The following is an 18,013-nucleotide window of genomic DNA, read 5'->3' on the forward strand; positions in this document are numbered from 1 at the left end:
GGGGCAGCTCATGGCAAGACAGTATAAGAGGCCAATGGGGGCCACTTGGTGCCTAGGGACAGCCCCAACTGGTCTTTACCTGCATGCCCTCCTGGCCTGATATGCCCACACCCACGTCTGCCACCTGGATCATGCTGACATCATTGGCTCCATCACCTAGAAACAGCACAGGTGGGAAGAATCATTTGAGATGAGATGTGCAGAATCTAGTGGACATGATGGTTCTTCTTGGGGTCCCCACTGGACTGAGTCCTGTGAAATAGTATTAGGGAAGATCAGGGAAAAGAGTACAGCACCTTCCCTGGGAGAACTGAGTTAAGCAGTCAGAGCAAACCATAGTAAGACATCTGAACTGCCAGCCACACCAGAAATCAGGCTAGTACCAAATTACCTTCTAATTTAGTGTTCCTTTTTCACTGTCAGTTCCTACAGAGCCCTTAATATATATTGGGTACAATGAAAGATGCTATCATTTCATCATTATTATAGTTACTCAACTACTGCAGCCAGGTAGCCAAGGCTACTCCAAGTCATACTCTCCCAAACAGTTTTCAAAACAAAGTGAAGAAGTGTACACCATGCAGCTCTTTTTGCATCTTGATTACCAGTCAGCATATTAACTAATGTGTACACCTTGGGACCCATTTATTTTATCAAGTTGCTGATAGACAAATGTATAGGAACACATGGATAAGTCGGGCCCCTCAACACCTTTAGGAAAGGACAAGCAGGGACATAGAGTAATTATCACTCAGTAACAGTAACCATTCTTGGAACTGGGAAGCAGAACAGCCCAAATCACAGCATATATTTCAAGCTATACAAATAATAAAAGGTGCAGATATACAAATTTGGAGTGTTACATAATATGGAACGTCACCACCACTGTGTCACTGGAGAAGAACCTGGAAGGTTCTCCAGGCCAGTAGAACCTGCAAGGAAAATTTCCATTATATACACAGTCAATCCTTAAGTAAATGATGTAAAGTAGTACAGCCATTTATATCTGATAATGGATTTATTTAATGAAATGCTTGTCTTAGAACAGTCAGCCAGATGAGCTATGGGAATTCTGATCATCATTTGTCTGGATCCTTAAAACATTGTAGAGCCTTGGACCCCAGCAGCCGCATGGAGACCAGAAACCCCTGTCCTTGTCTCTTCCCTCTTTCTTAGTTGGCCTGGGTTAACACTGATCATGTAGACCCCTCACTTTTTCCAGGACTGCCTGGGACAGGCAGGTCTCTAATGTTCTGTCTCCCAAGAAACAGTGTAAATTCCATCTTCTAAATTAGCACTGTACTACCAACTTCATGACATGTACCTGTACCTACCACTATATTTTGTGGCTTTCCATTGTAAATTTTTATATTTGGAACATGTTTCTCACTTTATCACATAGAGTATGATTTTATAAATGAAAAACAATGAAGAGAAATGCTTTTCCCATGTTATGGTTTTCCAAGGGAGAGTATTAGAAACGAGACTGCTTGGGAGAAAGCAGCTGAATGAGACAGTTGGGGGAGATGGGCCCCTGCCTGGTCAGCCTGGATACTTGCCTATTGCCAGGGTCATGGCCTTCAGCTTGCTTCTGACCAGCTTTACCACCATACTTTTCTGCAGAGGGGTTGACCGACAGCAGAGAACTGAGCGGCACTGCTTGGCGAGGAAAAGAAATTTGTCCTCCAGGTTTTTCTCAAGGGCATAGGCCAAACTTCTTCCATCAATCACAAGGCTTGGGCTGGGGCCAGAGACAGTGGGTGTGGCGGAGGCCAGGTACAGAGGGGAGAATCCCACATTCACAGAGCTTTCGGTCTTCTCAGGGGGCCTGTGGGAACCCCGGGACTGCACGTGGTGCAGACACTGATCCAGCAGGGCTGCACAGGCTTCCTGAAACAGACAGGAGACGGCACCAGTTCACTAGGGACCACACCACAGACCCAAGTCACCTGCCTCAACATATCTGAGCTGATGATCCTTCTAGGACTCCAGACTGGAGTATCTGGCTGCCTAAAAGGCTGCCCTCCAGAAGCTAAGTGCAGCTGAAGAGCATGACTTCCAGCACAGAAGACAGTGCACCAAGTTTCTGTGAGATTGTAGTTTATCACCCATCACACAGTGAAAAGTTCTGAATGGAGTATCTTCACTTGGAGACATTTGGCTGTAATTGTAGCTAGTTAGGGTGAGGATCCCCACCTGCATGTCTCTATACTTCCCTGAGGCCCTTGACTAACTCTTCTTCTTTCCTTCTAAGCTACCAAGAGTTGGATGAAAAGCTCTTTCAAAGCCTTTGTTGTGATTAACCCCTAAATAAATGTAATTATCAGTGTTCTTTCCAATTCCACAAAGAAAATAAATTTAATAAATCATAATTATTGAGGTTTTTAATTGGCTGTGTCCTTCCAAACCTGGATCTGAATTCGAGAGAGAGGAAGAAAATCTACATTAGGAATCAGGGACAGGAATGGAGCCCCAGAAGGGACGATTACTTCTGGAAATAAACACAATGTGAGGAAGTCCTGAGTGACTCCTGGTCCTCCATAGTGAGCTACTGGCTTAGTGATCAACTCCTGGCAACATACTATGGAAATCCAACTGTGTTCAACCAATGCTATCAAAGACGTATTGTATCCAGAAAACAAAGAAAGACTAAGGAAAACAGAACGAGAAAGGATAGTTAAAGGATAGTTTTTGCCTCTTGGATGAGAATCAAGCAGCTAGTAACACAAAAACTCATGATTATAGCAAGTCAAAGACGGGCATGTTCAAAACTGATATTGGAGATGTGAAAATTGGAGTTGGGGAAATATGCTTCTAGGATGGATAGAGGGACATGGTGGTAACTAGGGAGGCTTTGAAGAGAATGTAGATGCCATCCTAGCAGCACCTTGAATTCTTGGTCCTAGCACAAAGCACTATTCTAGGCTAAGTCTAGGTAGGATGAAACAAGCACTCCATCTCATCTCTCCCTTGAATGCACTATTATAACTAGACAGAATGCAAAAAGAAACTATTTGTGAACTCTGAAAGTAAAAAAGAAATCGTAGCAATTAGATTGGGGAAAGACTACATGCTAAGGACAGGGAATGGGTATTGGGTTTTCCATCTTTTTTTAAAAAATATTTTTTTAGTTGTCAATGGATCTTTATTTTATTTACTTATATGTGGTGCTGAGAATTAAACCCAAGGCCTCACACATGCTAGGCAAGTGCTCTACCACTGAGCCACAATGCCAGCCTGAGTTTTCCATTTTATTTATTTTTTAATTTTGGTAATCCCTGCATGGCCCAAGTTACCAGGGAACCTGAAATGGGTATCAAGGATAGAGGACAGAGGACAGCTCCAGGAAAATCCCCCTAGTTCTGGCTTGAGGAGAAAAAAACAAAAGACAAGGAATACCTAATGCTCAGGGAAGATGAAGGAAATCTCCACTTTTATGTGTTTATTTTTCCTCTCTTCTTTCCAACACAGTCTCAGATGATTTTGCCATGGTGCACTGACAGGAATAGCGCTATCAGTGGGACCATCTCCTGTCAAAGACTGAGGGAAATGAGCTTTTCTTTTAGTCACAGAACTGTGGTGTCAAGAGGACATGATAACTTCTGCCTTTATTGTTTCTGACCTATCCTTGGATGCAGGTGGAGGTGTGGGAAATAAGGGGCAGAATAAGGTAGCTCAGACACCAGTCTTCTAGCTCAGGACTGAATATGGGGGTCCCTAGGGAACCAGAAAGTACTGGAAAGATTGTAAAGAGGGATTTGGCTAACTGATCCCATAATGTTGTTTATGAATTCCTGGGTTCATCCATAAGCTGTATACACATGATAATAACCCTAAATGTAACAATGCCTTTGAAAATTAAACTCTGGCATAGACTGCCACCCTAGTTCCAAATTGACCTCTGGAGGGTAAAAATACAGATTCTAAGAGGGATGCTAAGAGCACAACAAAGGCGAAACAAATTTACCACTGTTCAGGTGTTGATCACCTGTTGATCAAACACACATACACACACACACACACACACACACACACAAAAAAAACCCCAAAAAAAACCCCCAAAATCTGTATCCTCCATAGAAATTAAAAACAACAAGAGGCTCATAATATAGTATTTAAAACACCCATGATATAATCCAAAGCTTCTCCATGTACAAAGAACCAGGAAAATATCAGATTATGGTAGAAAAAGACAACAGAAGACAGCAAAGATGCTGAAGTGATCTGACAAGAGCTTGAAAACAGCCATTATAAAAATGTTCCAAGAAGTAAGCATGAATTTTGTGAGGTGAACCAAAAAACACAAACCAACAAAAAACAGAACCATAGACAACATATAGAAAAAAAGAAGTTTTAGAATCCCAAGTGCATTAACCAAAATGAAAAGCTCACTGAATTCTAAACAATTTACCTAGCTTCTCTGCCCTCCAGGAGGCAGGCTGTAAGTCCACACTCCTTAAGGGTGAGTTCTACATAGTGATTTCCTACCCAAGAGCTCAGCATAGAAAAGAGCACAAGAATAAGTTTATAGTGACAAACCTGACAGACACCAAGTCAACATCACAGTGATATCACAGTGATGTGATGTGATGAGATGAAAATGGCACTTTATGTCCTTGCACTTCCCAAACTCCACTCTAGTCAGAGAGAAAACATCAGACACATCCCATTATAGTGACATTCCATAAGATACCTCGCCAGGAGTCTTCAAAACTGCCAACGTCAGCAAAAACAGAGTATAAGAAACTGTCACAGCAAAGAACAGTCAAGGAAGACATGATAAATAAATGTAATATGAGATCCTTGGGGCAGAGAAGGGATGTTAGGCAAAACTAAGGCACTCTGCATGTGGTGTGGACTTCAGTAAGTAATAACAGACTAATATTGGTTCATGAATATAATAAACGTACTACGTTTGTGTAAGTACATCAGAGACAAACTGGGTGTGGTTATGGGTACTCTCTGTAGTCTTTCCAACTTTTCTGTAAATATGAAAACATTCTATATACTAAGCTAATTTTAAAAAATTCACCAAATGGGATTAGTAGTAGAAAGAAGGTAATAGGAAAATTTCAGTGAATTCAAACATAGATCAATAGGAATTATTCAACCTGGACAACAGAGGAAAAAAATTAAAAAGAAAAAAAAAAACAAACAAAAGCAAAGAAATCCCCACGACCACTGAGGCCATATCAAAAGACAGAATATTTAGGTCAACCAGGTACCAGAAGAGGAAGACAAAGTACAGAAAAGACATTGAAGAAATAATGGCTGAAAAGACCTCCAACTTGGCAAAAGATCTGAGAAGATAATCGGATCCCAGAGTATAAATCAAAAGCAAATCATGTTGAAACACGTCATAATCAAACTGCTTAAAACAGAAGACAAGGATAAAGTCTAGCAGCAGCTAGGTAAAAACAATTCATTAGTTCAAAGATAACAATGATTCAAATGACTATGATTTCGTTTTGGAAACTATGGTGTCTGGAAAGAGAAATATTTTTCACGTGTTAAAAGAAAAGAACTGCCATTTCAATTTTCTGTATGTAATGAAAATATCCTTCAGGAATAAAGATGAAATAAAGAACGTTCTTCAAACAAAAGGGGGATCGTGCCACAAGGCAACTTGGGAAGCCTTGTTTGTTGACCCCTAATATACAAGAATTGAGCCACCCCTTTTACAACCAAATGTCATTGGCATTTGTAGAAGACACCACAAATGGATCATGCAAGCATTCTTTCCAGGGAACATAACAATCGCCAAGAGAGAACATACTGTGGGTCATTAAAAAGAAAAACAGGCTATTGCATGCCTGTAATCTCAGGGATTCAGGAAGCTGAGACAGGTGGATCACAAGTTTAAGGAAAGTCTGGGCAACTTAGTGAGACCCTGCCCCAAAATAAAAACTAATGAGGGCAGCTGGGGTTGTGGTGAAGTGGTAGAGTGCTTGCCTAGCATGTGTGAGGCACTGGGTTCAATTCTCAGCACCACATATAAATAAATCAATGAATAAACTTAAAGCCCATCGATGTCCAAAAAAAAGATTTACCCCCCCCCCCTCCAAAAAAAGAAAACTAATGAGGGCTGGACCTGTAGCTCAGTGATAGAATGTCCCCAGGTTTGATCCCCAGTATGGCAAAAAAATATAATAAAATAAAATAAAAATAAATTTCAAAAAATCAAAATCGTAAAATGCAAGCCCAACCACAATGGAATTAAACTGGAAATCAATAACAGCAAGATAGGAGGAAATTCTCCAAACCCTTGGAAATGAAAAACCAAAAAACATAATGCTTGTAAATAATCCATGAGTTAAACAGGAAGCCCTAAGGAAAAAAAAATTAAAAAACTGTTTTGAACTGTATGTAAATGAAATCACAGCTCTTTAAAATTGTGAGATGCAGATAAACAGTGCCTACAGAAAAAATTATAACCTATGTTGCTTATATTAGAAAAGAAAAATGTTCTCGAATCAGTAACCAAAGAATTCATTTTGAGAAACTAGAGTAAAATAAAAGCAAAACAAGCAAAAAAAAAAAAAAAAAATGGAAATAACAAAGAGCAGGTATCAATAAAACAGAAAACAGAGAGGGAAATAAATCAATGAAACCAAAACATGTCCTTTGAAAAGGTCAATATAATTGATAGGCTAGTACCAAAATTGACCAAAAGAAAAGAAGCAAATTACCAATATCATAAATTACTGATCCCACAGACATTAAAAGTTAATAGGGTAATGCTATGAACAAGTGACTCTCAGTGTCAGTGTTCTGAGATCTTGACAGTTGAAGGTCTGGATGTGGAAGTGAGAAAGGAAGGCCGAATCTGTGTGTGAGTCCCAAAGAGACTGTGGGAGCCTTCACCACTCTGAGAAGGCCAGGGAAAAATGAAGCGGATACAGCTCGCTGCTCCATCACAAAACTTGTGAGCCAGCATGAGAACATCCTTCAAGGGGAGTTCAGATGTGGCATGAGGGCCTAGATTGTGACAGTACATGGAGTAGACACTTGCTACATACTTGAGGATTTAAACAGATGTGACCTGACGACAAAAATGTTTAATGCCTGTTGGGGCATCCAGGAGACAGTTAATAATCCCAGGGAAGTCAGTGCTATCCTGACCCCACTTTTACATACATAACCTCATAAAAAAGTTTATGATACTGTCAACATGAGTAGTATGTTGGTAAAAGAGGCTGCACTTTGGATAATGGTCCATCACATTCTACCATTATCCAAAGGACGTGTGTGAAGACATGAATTATTGTGGACATACTTTATATACAACCAGAGATATGAAAAATTGTGTTCTATATGTGTAGTAAGAATTGTAATGCATTCCACTGTCATTTATTTAAGAAAAAAAAATCAATAAAAAAAGAGGCTGCACTTTGCACTAGCAAAACTCAGATGTGTATTCCTTTGACGCCAAGAAACTCCAGCAAATGCCACATCTTCCAAGGCAATGACAAGCACATCTTAAGTCCCAGAAACATGACACAGGTGCTAAGAGGGATATATAGTGGGCAAGGGTCCTTCTCACAGTAGCTGACAGAATGGAAGCTTTCCAGGTGGTCTTCCAACAAGAGTCCTGTCATGGTGGTCCCACAGGACACGAGACCATCCCAAGAGGAACAAAGGTTTCCCGAAATCCACCTACCTGGGATTCGGCGTTTAGGGTGATGACTTCTTCATCATGGTCCAGAAGTTTGCAGGCATATGCAATGTTAATGGCTGTTTCTTGTTTGTCACCAGTGAGAACCCAAATTTGTAGGCCTGCTTGACGCAATTTAGTGATAGTTTCAGGGACTCCATCCTGTAGGCGGTCTTCGATTCCTGTGGCACCTGGTCAAATGGACAATGGTGTGAGTGAGCCCTCTCTTCACATGTCTCCAACTCTTGATGGGATTCAAATCCCACACACCAAATACACCAAAGACAGGTGACAGCACAGTCCCTATTGACTGGGAGCTGCTCGGGCTCAGCTACCAGTTGCATCTGACATCTAATGGCAGGAAGTGCCTTTTGGAAGCACACATTGATGATTCACCACTTCAGGGCAGTGGTGGACACTTGTGATAGCTCTCTTGATATGACTCAGTCAAGAATGTGTAGGAGGAACAAATGAGAGTCACTGAGCATAACTGTGTATACTTACAACAAAGAACCTTGAATTCTTTCTGACTATCAGGTAGCTAACTTGTAACTTTACAGATAGCTTGAAAACAAACCTCATGGTGAGGTGATAGAAATGACCATATTTTGAGGGATTTTTTTGTTTTTTAAGTCTTAGAAATTACCTCTCCCATGGAAAGCTTCTAGTAAATGAAGTTCACATGTTTGTTCTCAATAGTATTAACCATTTTCTATCAAAACAGATGGCAAGGGCAGACACATTATTTAAATCTTGAAACCAACCTTATCCTGAAAAAGAATTTTTTTTGCACAATCAAAAAATTAAGAGGTAGCCTTATTGGTCTCACCATGTTAGGAAAAATATACTATAGGTTGAATAACCAGAAAAATATAAAATCCAAAATGCTCTAAACTATAAAACCTTATGAATACTAACATGATGCTACATGGAAAATTCCACACCCATCCTCAATATGACAGGTCACAGCCAAAATGCAGGTGCATTAAAAATAATACATGAGATCATCCTCAGATTATATGTATAAGGCATACAGTATAAAAAACATAAATGAATTTCAGTTTTCAGGCTTGGGTCCCATCCCCAAGATATTTCATTATGTACCACACAAGTATTTCAAAATGAAAAATACTTAAAATCCGAAACACTTTGGATTCCAAGATTTTGGATAAGGGATGCAGAAATGTGCTTGGGCCTGCCTCCATTTTTTTCATGTTTTAGCTTTCTTTACTGCATTAGAAGTGAGCAGTAGCCCAAGTACTCCTGGGCTGTAGCCGTGGCTGAGGGCTCTTAGCCATTCCTGCTTCAGTCCTTCATGACACACTGTTCCCTGTGCTGGGACACTACTATGCACTCCATGTCTGTGTCCCCCACCTACCCAGATTCACAAGTTGAAGCACTAATTCCCAATGTGATAGGGTTAAGATATAGAGCCTTTGGAAGGTGATTAGGTTTAGATGAAGTCATGAGGATGCAGTCCCTGATGGCATTAGTATCCTATTTTAAAAAGGTACCAGAGAGCAGGAGAAGAAGATTAACATTTAACAGGGATGAGAGGTGGGAGGGAAAGGGAGAGAGAAGGGAAATTGCATGGTAATGGAAGGAGACCCTCAGGGTTATACAGTGGATGGGGTAGAGAGAGAGGAGGGGAGGGGAGGGGAGNGGAGGAGAGGAGGTGAGGAGTGGTGTGTGTGTGGTGTGTGTGGGGAGGGGGGGAGGGTGGAGGATGGGAAAGGCAGCGGAGCACAACAGACACTAGTATGGCAATATGTAAATCAATGGATGTGTAACTGATGTGATTCTGCAATCTGTGTATGGGGTGAAGGTGGGAGTTCATAACCCACTTGAATCAAAGTGTGGAATATGATATGTCAAGAAATTTGTAATGTTTTGAACAACCCACAATAAAAAATTAAAAAAAAAAAAAAGATATAAAAAAAAAAAAGGTACCAGAGAAATCATCTCTCTTTACTATGTGAGGACACAGAGAGAAGGCAGCTGTTTGCAAACCAAAAGAGCCTTCAACAGACAATGGATTTGCTGGTGCCTTGATCTTAGACTTCCAGCCTCCAAGGCTGAAGAAGTAAACATTTGTTTACTTAGACTGGGTGGCTTAAACAATGGTCAAAACAAATTAAGATGTTCTTGCCCTTTCTTCTCCTAGAATGAACAAGTTGGCAGGCATAGGAAAGGGGAAGACAGAATCAAGGTAAAATATACGTAAAAAACAATATTTCTTAAGTATACACTTGGATATACTTTTAAAGAATCACATACTTATGTAACCAGCCCTAAGCTCAGGAACCAGAATGTCACCAGCCCCTCAGAAGCCCCTTGGAGGGAAGTGTGGCTGGTCTTTGCTCTTGCAGCTCAAGTAGTCTATGAAGTAAATCAGATCTGCCTCCCACTCTATGGATGTACTAAAAGTCTAAGTGGGAACTTGCAAAGGGTCCAGAAAGGAAGAAAAGACATTTTACCAAAGCTCTACTCTGATTTGAACCTTAAGAGTTCCCATAGGAAGGAGACCAGGCAGAGTATGGGGCTTAAGACCTGCTGGGGAATGAAGCCACCTATGTTATGCTCTGTGCTCACTGTGAGCATACACCTGGCCACTCAGGCACTAGAAAGGCATTTGGTCTTGGCCTCTCTCCCCACCCCAAGTCCTCTGGGGATCTAGCAGGAGGAAAGAACATGTGTGGCCTGAGTCTCTGAAGGGTCATTCTTTCTGTGATATATTCCTTGACATCCGAAGAAAGAGGGAGGGATGACTTTACTTTCCTCCCTATATCACAGAACCTCATTTATACTTAATGATAAAAATAATGATTATCTAGTAATCATAACAATAGCTAACCATGATGGATTACTGTTAGCTAAGATAATGCTCCTCCTACAGTGCTTGTTATGTATATAACTTGTTAAAGTTTACATACTGAATGTCCCCCAAAGGGCATGTGTCAAAGACATGGTCCCCAGCCCATGGTGCTATGGAAAAGTGGTGGGGCCTTAAAGAGTTTATACCTACTATTAGAAAGGTGTGCTCTTAAAGGGAATACTGAGACCTCAGCCCTTTCTTTCTTTTACTTCTTGGCCACCATTAGGTGAGCAGTGTCCTCTGCCATGCACTCCCACCAAGATGTATTGCTTTGCCACAGGCACAAAGACAATAGGCCAAGCATCCATGGGCTGAAACCTGAAACTATGAGCCAAAATAAACCTTTCTGCCTTCTAAGTTGATTATCTCAGATATTTTGTCACAGCAATGGGGGAAGTGATTAATACATAACTCAATCAGTTTTGTACCCTTCACTAGATCACAACTTCCTGCAGAAAGAGCCTGGTATCCCCCAGCTGCTCAGCCAGGGTGCCTCAGTACAATATCTACCAAGATAGAAAGCAGGGAAGGTCTGTGCAGGTAAACTGCAGTCTTGAAGGAGTTTTCATCTATTCAGGGAAAACCTAACACCTTGAAAATATAAGATCTTTTATTTCAGTAACTAATTGACCTTAGTGAAGGGATTCTTCTTGGGTCACTCCACAGACCTTGCCTATACAATCTGCAGGTTTGAATCAAGCACAGAATAGTATTACAAAGAAAGTAATATATTAGTATTAGAGTTAGAGAAAGTATGCCCACCTGGGCATCATATATGGCTGAGGAAAAAAGGGCAAAGCCCTTTTAGAATGATCTGAAGTCTAGTGTCTTTCTTCAGCATTCCAAGGCAGCCTGTTTGCAATATAATTTATGTGACTTTGACTAAATGCCACCTTCTTTACAATCTGACCCTTGGGAGGGCCTGACATTTCTAAGTATTGTAACGTGGGTAATTGGTAGAGTTTGGAGTGAAGTTAGTGCTGTGCAATGCATTACTGTGCTGGGATGTCAGACGGCTTTCAATGAGAAGGGATAGGATGTCACCAACTGGGGAGTTCCAGATGACATTTAGAGAAACTAACAAGAACACCAGGCAAAATGAGCAGAATGTTGTCATTTGGATTTAGGTTCTTGGCCAGAACATTTTGAAAAAGAAAATTTCAGGAACACAGTGTGAATGGTGATCCTTTCTGCTGATGATATTTATTTGTGGCTCTCTGGGGCTATTTAATATAAGCGCTTAAATGAAAAGATTTAGAAAGCAGTATTTTGCTTTGGGATATGAAAAATAAAAATACGTCATTTCACTTTCCTAAAACAATGGAGTTACAACACTGAGCCCATAATTCCCTACCTGTAGATCAAGCTGTGGTGAACAATAAATGGTGGGTGGCTCTTGTTTCTTCCAGGTTGGGCTTCATCACTTAAATATACCAGGTAGTAGAAGATCATAAGTGGTTGGCAACTGGCTTGTGGGAGGGAGGCTGAGCTGTCCAGTTTGCCCATTTCTGTGCTGTAAACACTCCTACTTTGCTTGATTTCAGTCTACCAACATGGCATCAAAAGGCCTTGTGAGGGCTAGGGATGTAGCTCAGTGGTAGAGCACATGCTCTGCATGTTCAATTCCCAGTGCCACAAGTTAAAAAAAAAAGAAAGAAAAAACTGTGAAATTCTTGAAATTTTATGCAATATAGAAGGAGGTTATTGCAAAATTCTTGAAAATTTACAATGGGCTCTTGTTAGCAGGCAAGAATATGCTCTAGTACACTGTTGATGCCCAATGTAGGCAACACATTGGTTCCTTAACTGACGCATATCAAAGCCATTTTCATATGCTCCTGGAGGAAAGCCATCTGCCTCAGGGCAACAGTAGGACATGATTCAATCATAATTCTGAAAATTTTTGATTATCTAGGACACTGACCTCACCCTAACACAAAGAACTAGAATGGAGGATAAGTATAAAACCCCTCTTTTAGATGTTCACACAATTGCCCAACTAGAATATTAATTATAGAATCCAAATTAGGAAGAAATTTCTCTGAAAAAGGCGTAGATAGATGTTGGGTATAGTGGAATATTATATGAAGTGTGTACATGTATTCATTATATCTAGTGCACATCAGTCCATTTAATATTAAGTATATTTTATATTAGACATAAAGACATATAGATTTCTCAACTCCTCTGCCCAGAGAATGAAGCCAAGTGAATGCAACCTTTCTTTGTTAAATGGAGAAAGAGAAACTCTCTAGGACTTTATGCAAAATGAATGGGATCTAGGATGAAAGGGAATGTCAATGTCATGATGAGCGCTTCCTGAGAACACCTAGAGTAATAAACTCTACCCATACAAGGACTTAGGTGATTTATTCACTAATTTAATAAATATGAAGTTAAAATTAATTATTTCAAATGTTGAAATGAGCATAAAAATAATAAATATTTTATTGCTAACACTCTCAGTATTTATTAAATATAAATAGGAACACAGGAAATATGAGCACGTTTTAGTAAATATGAGCCCATTATCTTTTCATCTCCAAAGAATCTGTAAAATATTCATAAAATGCAAAGTGCAGCAGTTTCTGGGGCACAACCCTTTTTCTCTTGTTTTTCCAGGAGGTTGAAATCCTTTCAACCCTCAATTGTCAAAAGACTTGCTGCTCATCTCTCTTTTTGGTGGAAGAGCTGGATCTAGGGGAGGCAAGTTGGCTGCCATCATGGAATGCTGGGTACATATGGGCCCCATGGAAATAGGCCAGTGAACATGTTCATTCAAGGACCATCTAGGCTGGGGGACCCAATGGCATCAAGCCAGGTGGTTCTTTAACCAAGTCCAGAGCATGCAGATCAGCCACTGACTACAGCCAGACCAGCATCCTCTCCAAGACCCTCTCTTCAAATTCAACACTGCTCTGTAGGACAGGCAGATCACAGGCATAATTACCCAATAGATGCAGATTCGTCTCAAGGCGAATGGCAGATTGGAAAAGGAGCTCCTCTCGGTTGTCCACAGATGATTCTGCTTCTAAGTGGCTTTGCAACCAACAGGCATACTCTTCTTTGCTCAGAACCTATGTGAGATACACTGTTGAATGCTGTGTCAGGCACTGCACACGTTGAGGCACCCACTTCTGCTTCTTTGCAGAGACAGTTCCCACTCACCCTCTTGGCGATGCACAAGGTACGCAGGCCTTCCATTGCATACAGGTTGAGGTAATTCTGTGTTTTGCTTCGGATCTTGTTTTGATGCTTTCCTCTGGCGTCATCTAGGTCAGAGTAGAAGCAGGAACATGAATAAAAAGGAATGGCACCCAGCATAACACCCTGCAGTAAATTCACCCCCCCGGCAGTCTGCTTCATCACTTTCAAATAATGCGCACAGTTTCATACAGAATTCAAAGAAATAAATCAACTAATTGGTCTCATCAAAATGCATATTAGCTATTTCTAAGATCACTTGTTGAAATGAGAAACTCATGAAAACAAAAACCTCATCAAAAGACATCCAGAATCAATCCTTTGGTCCAGCCTATTAAAGGAAGGTGCCCATTCTAATACTTATGAAAAATGGAAAATTAACAGAAAGTGCAGTTTCTCTCCTCAAAACATACATCATTGCTAGTTTTACCAAATAAAGTAGAAGACATCCAAATACTGCCTCCTCATGTGAGATGCAGCTGAAATTCAAATATAGCTGAAATTCAAATTTAACTGAATATTCTATATATTTTATTTACTAAATCTGCAACCCTAAATCTTGAGGTCTTGGCCTTGGGGAAGCTTTTCTACTATTCCAAGGGCATCCCATGCTGGACCTAGCAAGAAGCACTCTTATCCCTATATCCTGCATTCTCCTAAAGGGTGACAAATTCTTCAAGGGAGTGCCAACTTGTTCTTGGGAGTTGACAAAATCTCACTTGTGTACAAAACAGATACATGAAACATAAACAGATATACAGCATCTCTGTGGAATTAAAATGTCACAAGAGGTCAATTGTTTTTTAAAAGACTCCTTAATGAGGGGTTGGGATTGTGGCTCAGTGATAGACTGCTTGCCTGGCACGTGTGATGCACTGGGTTTGATCCTCAGCGCATTATAAAAATAAATAAATAAATAAGATGAAGGTATTGTGTCCATCTACAACCCCCCCAAAATATTTTTTTTTTAAAAAAAGACTCCTTAATGAGGTGATAATGAGAATAAAAAGAGTTGCTTTAGATTGCTTTGCTTTAGGGATTTAAATTTCCTGAGAAGATGAAGCTCAAATTTATGTATGTATGTATGTATGTATGTATGTATTTATGTATGTACATATGTACGTATAAGGGGAATGAACTCAGGGGCACTCTACCATTGAGCCACATCCCCAGCCCTATTTTGTATTTTATTTCAAGACAGAGTCTCACTGAGTTGCTTAGCACCTTGCTGTTGGCTGAGGCTGGCTTTGAACTCACGATTCTCTATCTCAGCCTCCTGAGCCACTGGGATTACAGGCGTCTTAGAAGATATGGATAAACCTCTGGTATATTAGCTCTCAGAAGTTGTGGATAACTCTTTCAAGATTCTGATGATTCTTTGAACTTTGAAGTAAAAATAACAAGCCAGGTGAGTGGCACATGTTTATAATCCCAGCAACCTGGGAGGTTCAGGCAGAAGCATTACACGCTTAAGGTCAGCCTAGGCAATTTAGTAAGATCCTGTCTCAACATAAAAACAAAAAGGACTGGGGATGTTACCCCTAGTGATAGAGTGCCATGGATTCAATCCCCAATACCACCCCCCTTGTCACACACAAGATCAGAATAACAATAGAGCACTCTGGTTGTCCCAGGGACAGGGAAGGTGGAGGGATCTCTGCGTAGGTAGAAAAAAGAGCTGAGCAGGGATATAATTTAAGATTAACCACATTTGTCAAAATAAATCTAGAAGAGTAAATAGAGATAGTCCGGACCATTTGGGAACCTGAGTACCTGGGACAAGGGGACACACAATTACCTGCTGGGGCAGGGAAGACAAACACTCAGCCATGCATTGCTAATACAACCCATTCTCTCCCACTGGGTCAGTTTAACCAAGTTTTCCCTCTTGGTGAAAGTATCGTAAGCTCTTTGAAGAAAGAGAATGGGTTAAATTCTGTGACATCTTTAATATTTGGAGATGAGGGGAAAGTGTTAAAATGTCCTTCTTTTATGAAAAAATAGTGCTGTAATTTGTATCTTAAGTGTTCCCCAAAGTCCCATGTGGCAGACTGGCATGGTTGTGAGGTGGTAGAAAATTTAAGAGGTGATGTCTAATGGAAGGTCTTTAGGTCACTGGGGGTATGCCCTCAGAAGGAATGTAGTGAGACCCTGACCTTTCTTTTCCCTTTTGGCCCCCTGGCCATGAGGTGAGCAGATATGCTCCACCATGAACTCCTCATAATATTCTGCCTGTTATAGCCCAAAAGCAATAGGGCCAACAAATTGTGGGCTGAAACCTACAACCATGGGCTAAAATAAACCTTTTCTCTTTATAAGTTAATTATTTCAGGTATTTTGTACACTGATGAAAAACTGACTAACACAGATGCTATTATCAAAAATTAGTGATAAAAGTTTTGTGTTTTGTCTATATTTGAGACTTTTCTGTTCATTTAAAAAACATATACTAGTAGAGAATACAAGAATGGCAACTGCTGTGGCCTCCTCTGTGGAACCTGTTTCCTTGCACAGCTCAACAGGATTCCTAGCTTTCTTTCTAGGACATGACAGGCCTCTCCTACTACCTTTGTCCCACTCTTGTATTCTAGTGCAAGTCCAGACATTCTACCTTAGACACGAGCCATTGTGTGTGTTAGTGTGTGTTAAAGACTGAAGCATGGGGATCCTTTACGTTATCTTTAATGCACAATCACAAAATAGGACAGAAGTGGTCTCGAGTAGCAGAATAAAATCTGCTTGGCCCATCTATGTTTTTCTTCCATGTGAATGCAAACAAGAATCAAACATCAAGCTCTTTGGTCTTGGGCCTAAGTTGTGGCGACATAGCTAAACGCACTAAGAAAGTCGGAATCATCGGTAAATATGGGACCCGCTACGGTGCCTCCCTCCGGAAAATGGTGAAGAAAATTGAAATCAGTCAGCACGCCAAGTACACTTGTTCTTTCTGTGGCAAAACCAAGATGAAGAGACAGGCTGTGGGGATCTGGCACTGGGGTTCCTGCATGAAAACAGTGGCTGGTGGCGCCTGGACCTACAATATCACTTCTGCCGTCACAGTCAAGTCTGCAGTCAGAAGGCTGAAGGAATTGAAAGACCAATAGAAAGTTCTACCATATAGCAAAAGTGTGGTTTATTGTTAATTGTATTAACTGGATTTTCTGATGTGAATTGCATTAATATTGCCCTTTCAAAAGATTTGTAAATTGAAACCCTTCTAATTTGAATTGGAAAATTTTGCTGAAATGGATTATTGTAATTCAGGTCTTTTTTCCTCAGTAGTCAGAAGATAATGTCATGAAACTAAGTCTTATGGCTTAGGTATATACTTAGCTTTTTTGTTGTTGTTGTTGTTTTTTAAAAAAACACTGTTCAACTACTCAGAGATATACTGCATAATTGTACACAATTTGTTTTAAAGGTAAAAATGCGCTAAAATACACAAAGGATATAGCTAAAAAAAAAAACAAAACAGAAAAAAAAAAGAATCAAACATCAGATTGAAGAAGCTTCTTGCCATACAATGTCAGCCCATGAATTGGTTTCTATACCAACACTACGACAGGACCACCATAAGGCTAGAAAGGCAACATCCTATCGAGAGTTGGTCGTCTAACTATTTTCAGAAACACATTTGCAAATTTAGATCAGATGCCTTTTGAAGGACACAACTCTGTGATGAGGACATGAAATTCCAGTCTGCAAAGATCCTCTAGCATATTTTTAGGCAACAGGGTAGTCCCAGGCTTTGGTATCCAGAGTTCTGTCATAGGACACTGAGATTATGGTTAATAGGGCTGTAGAAGCCAAACTCCAGAAGGACTTTTATAGTGCATAACATTTTACAACACAGGGTACCCAAAGCTGCTTCAGGATATGGAAAACAGCCAGGCTTCAGGGGTCAGGCAACAGAGCCCCTATTAGGTCCCCTCCAGCTGCCAATAGCATCCTTACCTCTACCCTGCTCTTGACCTCCAGAGCTGATCACACTCATCCTCAATCGTTTGAGTAACGGAGGAGGGAGGACTAGGTTAACTGTACAAGTATGGCTCCCTCCTTGCCTCCCAAGTTCAGGAGCATTTCTAGCTGGAAAGATTTATAGCCTCTTTTGCTGGATAAAGTTCCACCCTCCAAAAACCAAAACAGTGGTTTTTAATCCCCATTTTAAGTCAAAAGGGATAAAAGAGACTGACATGGAGCTGCTGCTTAGCCCAAAGTCAGGACAGAGGGTAGTGGGAGACAGACCTGCAGCTATACCTCCTTGTCACCCCACATTGTGG

The 18,013-nt window shown here is 40.6% G+C and overlaps 2 protein-coding genes across 3 annotated transcripts in view; one reads left to right on the forward strand and one right to left on the reverse strand.

Annotated features, from left to right (window-relative positions):
* The window catches only part of Atp10a (ATPase phospholipid transporting 10A (putative)), a 41,898-nt gene that overhangs the window by 11,976 nt on the left and 11,909 nt on the right, over positions 1-18,013 (reverse strand). For both annotated transcript variants that reach the window (XM_048793423.1, XM_048793424.1), the window contains 5 exons: positions 13,698-13,801; positions 13,480-13,606; positions 7,661-7,845; positions 1,560-1,890; positions 80-156 (listed from right to left, as the gene is read on the reverse strand). In XM_048793423.1, coding sequence (XP_048649380.1) covers positions 80-156; positions 1,560-1,890; positions 7,661-7,845; positions 13,480-13,606; positions 13,698-13,801 — 824 coding nt within the window. The remainder of the gene's footprint in view (positions 1-79; positions 157-1,559; positions 1,891-7,660; positions 7,846-13,479; positions 13,607-13,697; positions 13,802-18,013) is intronic.
* LOC107137538 (60S ribosomal protein L37a-like) lies at positions 6,921-16,972 on the forward strand. Its single transcript, XM_015480034.2, has 3 exons — positions 6,921-6,965; positions 10,690-10,699; positions 16,554-16,972. Exons 1-3 carry the CDS (start codon positions 6,936-6,938, stop codon positions 16,835-16,837), a joined length of 324 nt encoding a protein of 107 aa, XP_015335520.2. The 5' UTR covers positions 6,921-6,935; the 3' UTR covers positions 16,838-16,972.

The sequence above is a fragment of the Marmota marmota genome, unplaced genomic scaffold (assembly GCF_001458135.2).
Source record: "Marmota marmota marmota unplaced genomic scaffold, marMar, whole genome shotgun sequence".
Taxonomy (NCBI): Eukaryota; Metazoa; Chordata; class Mammalia; order Rodentia; family Sciuridae; genus Marmota; species Marmota marmota.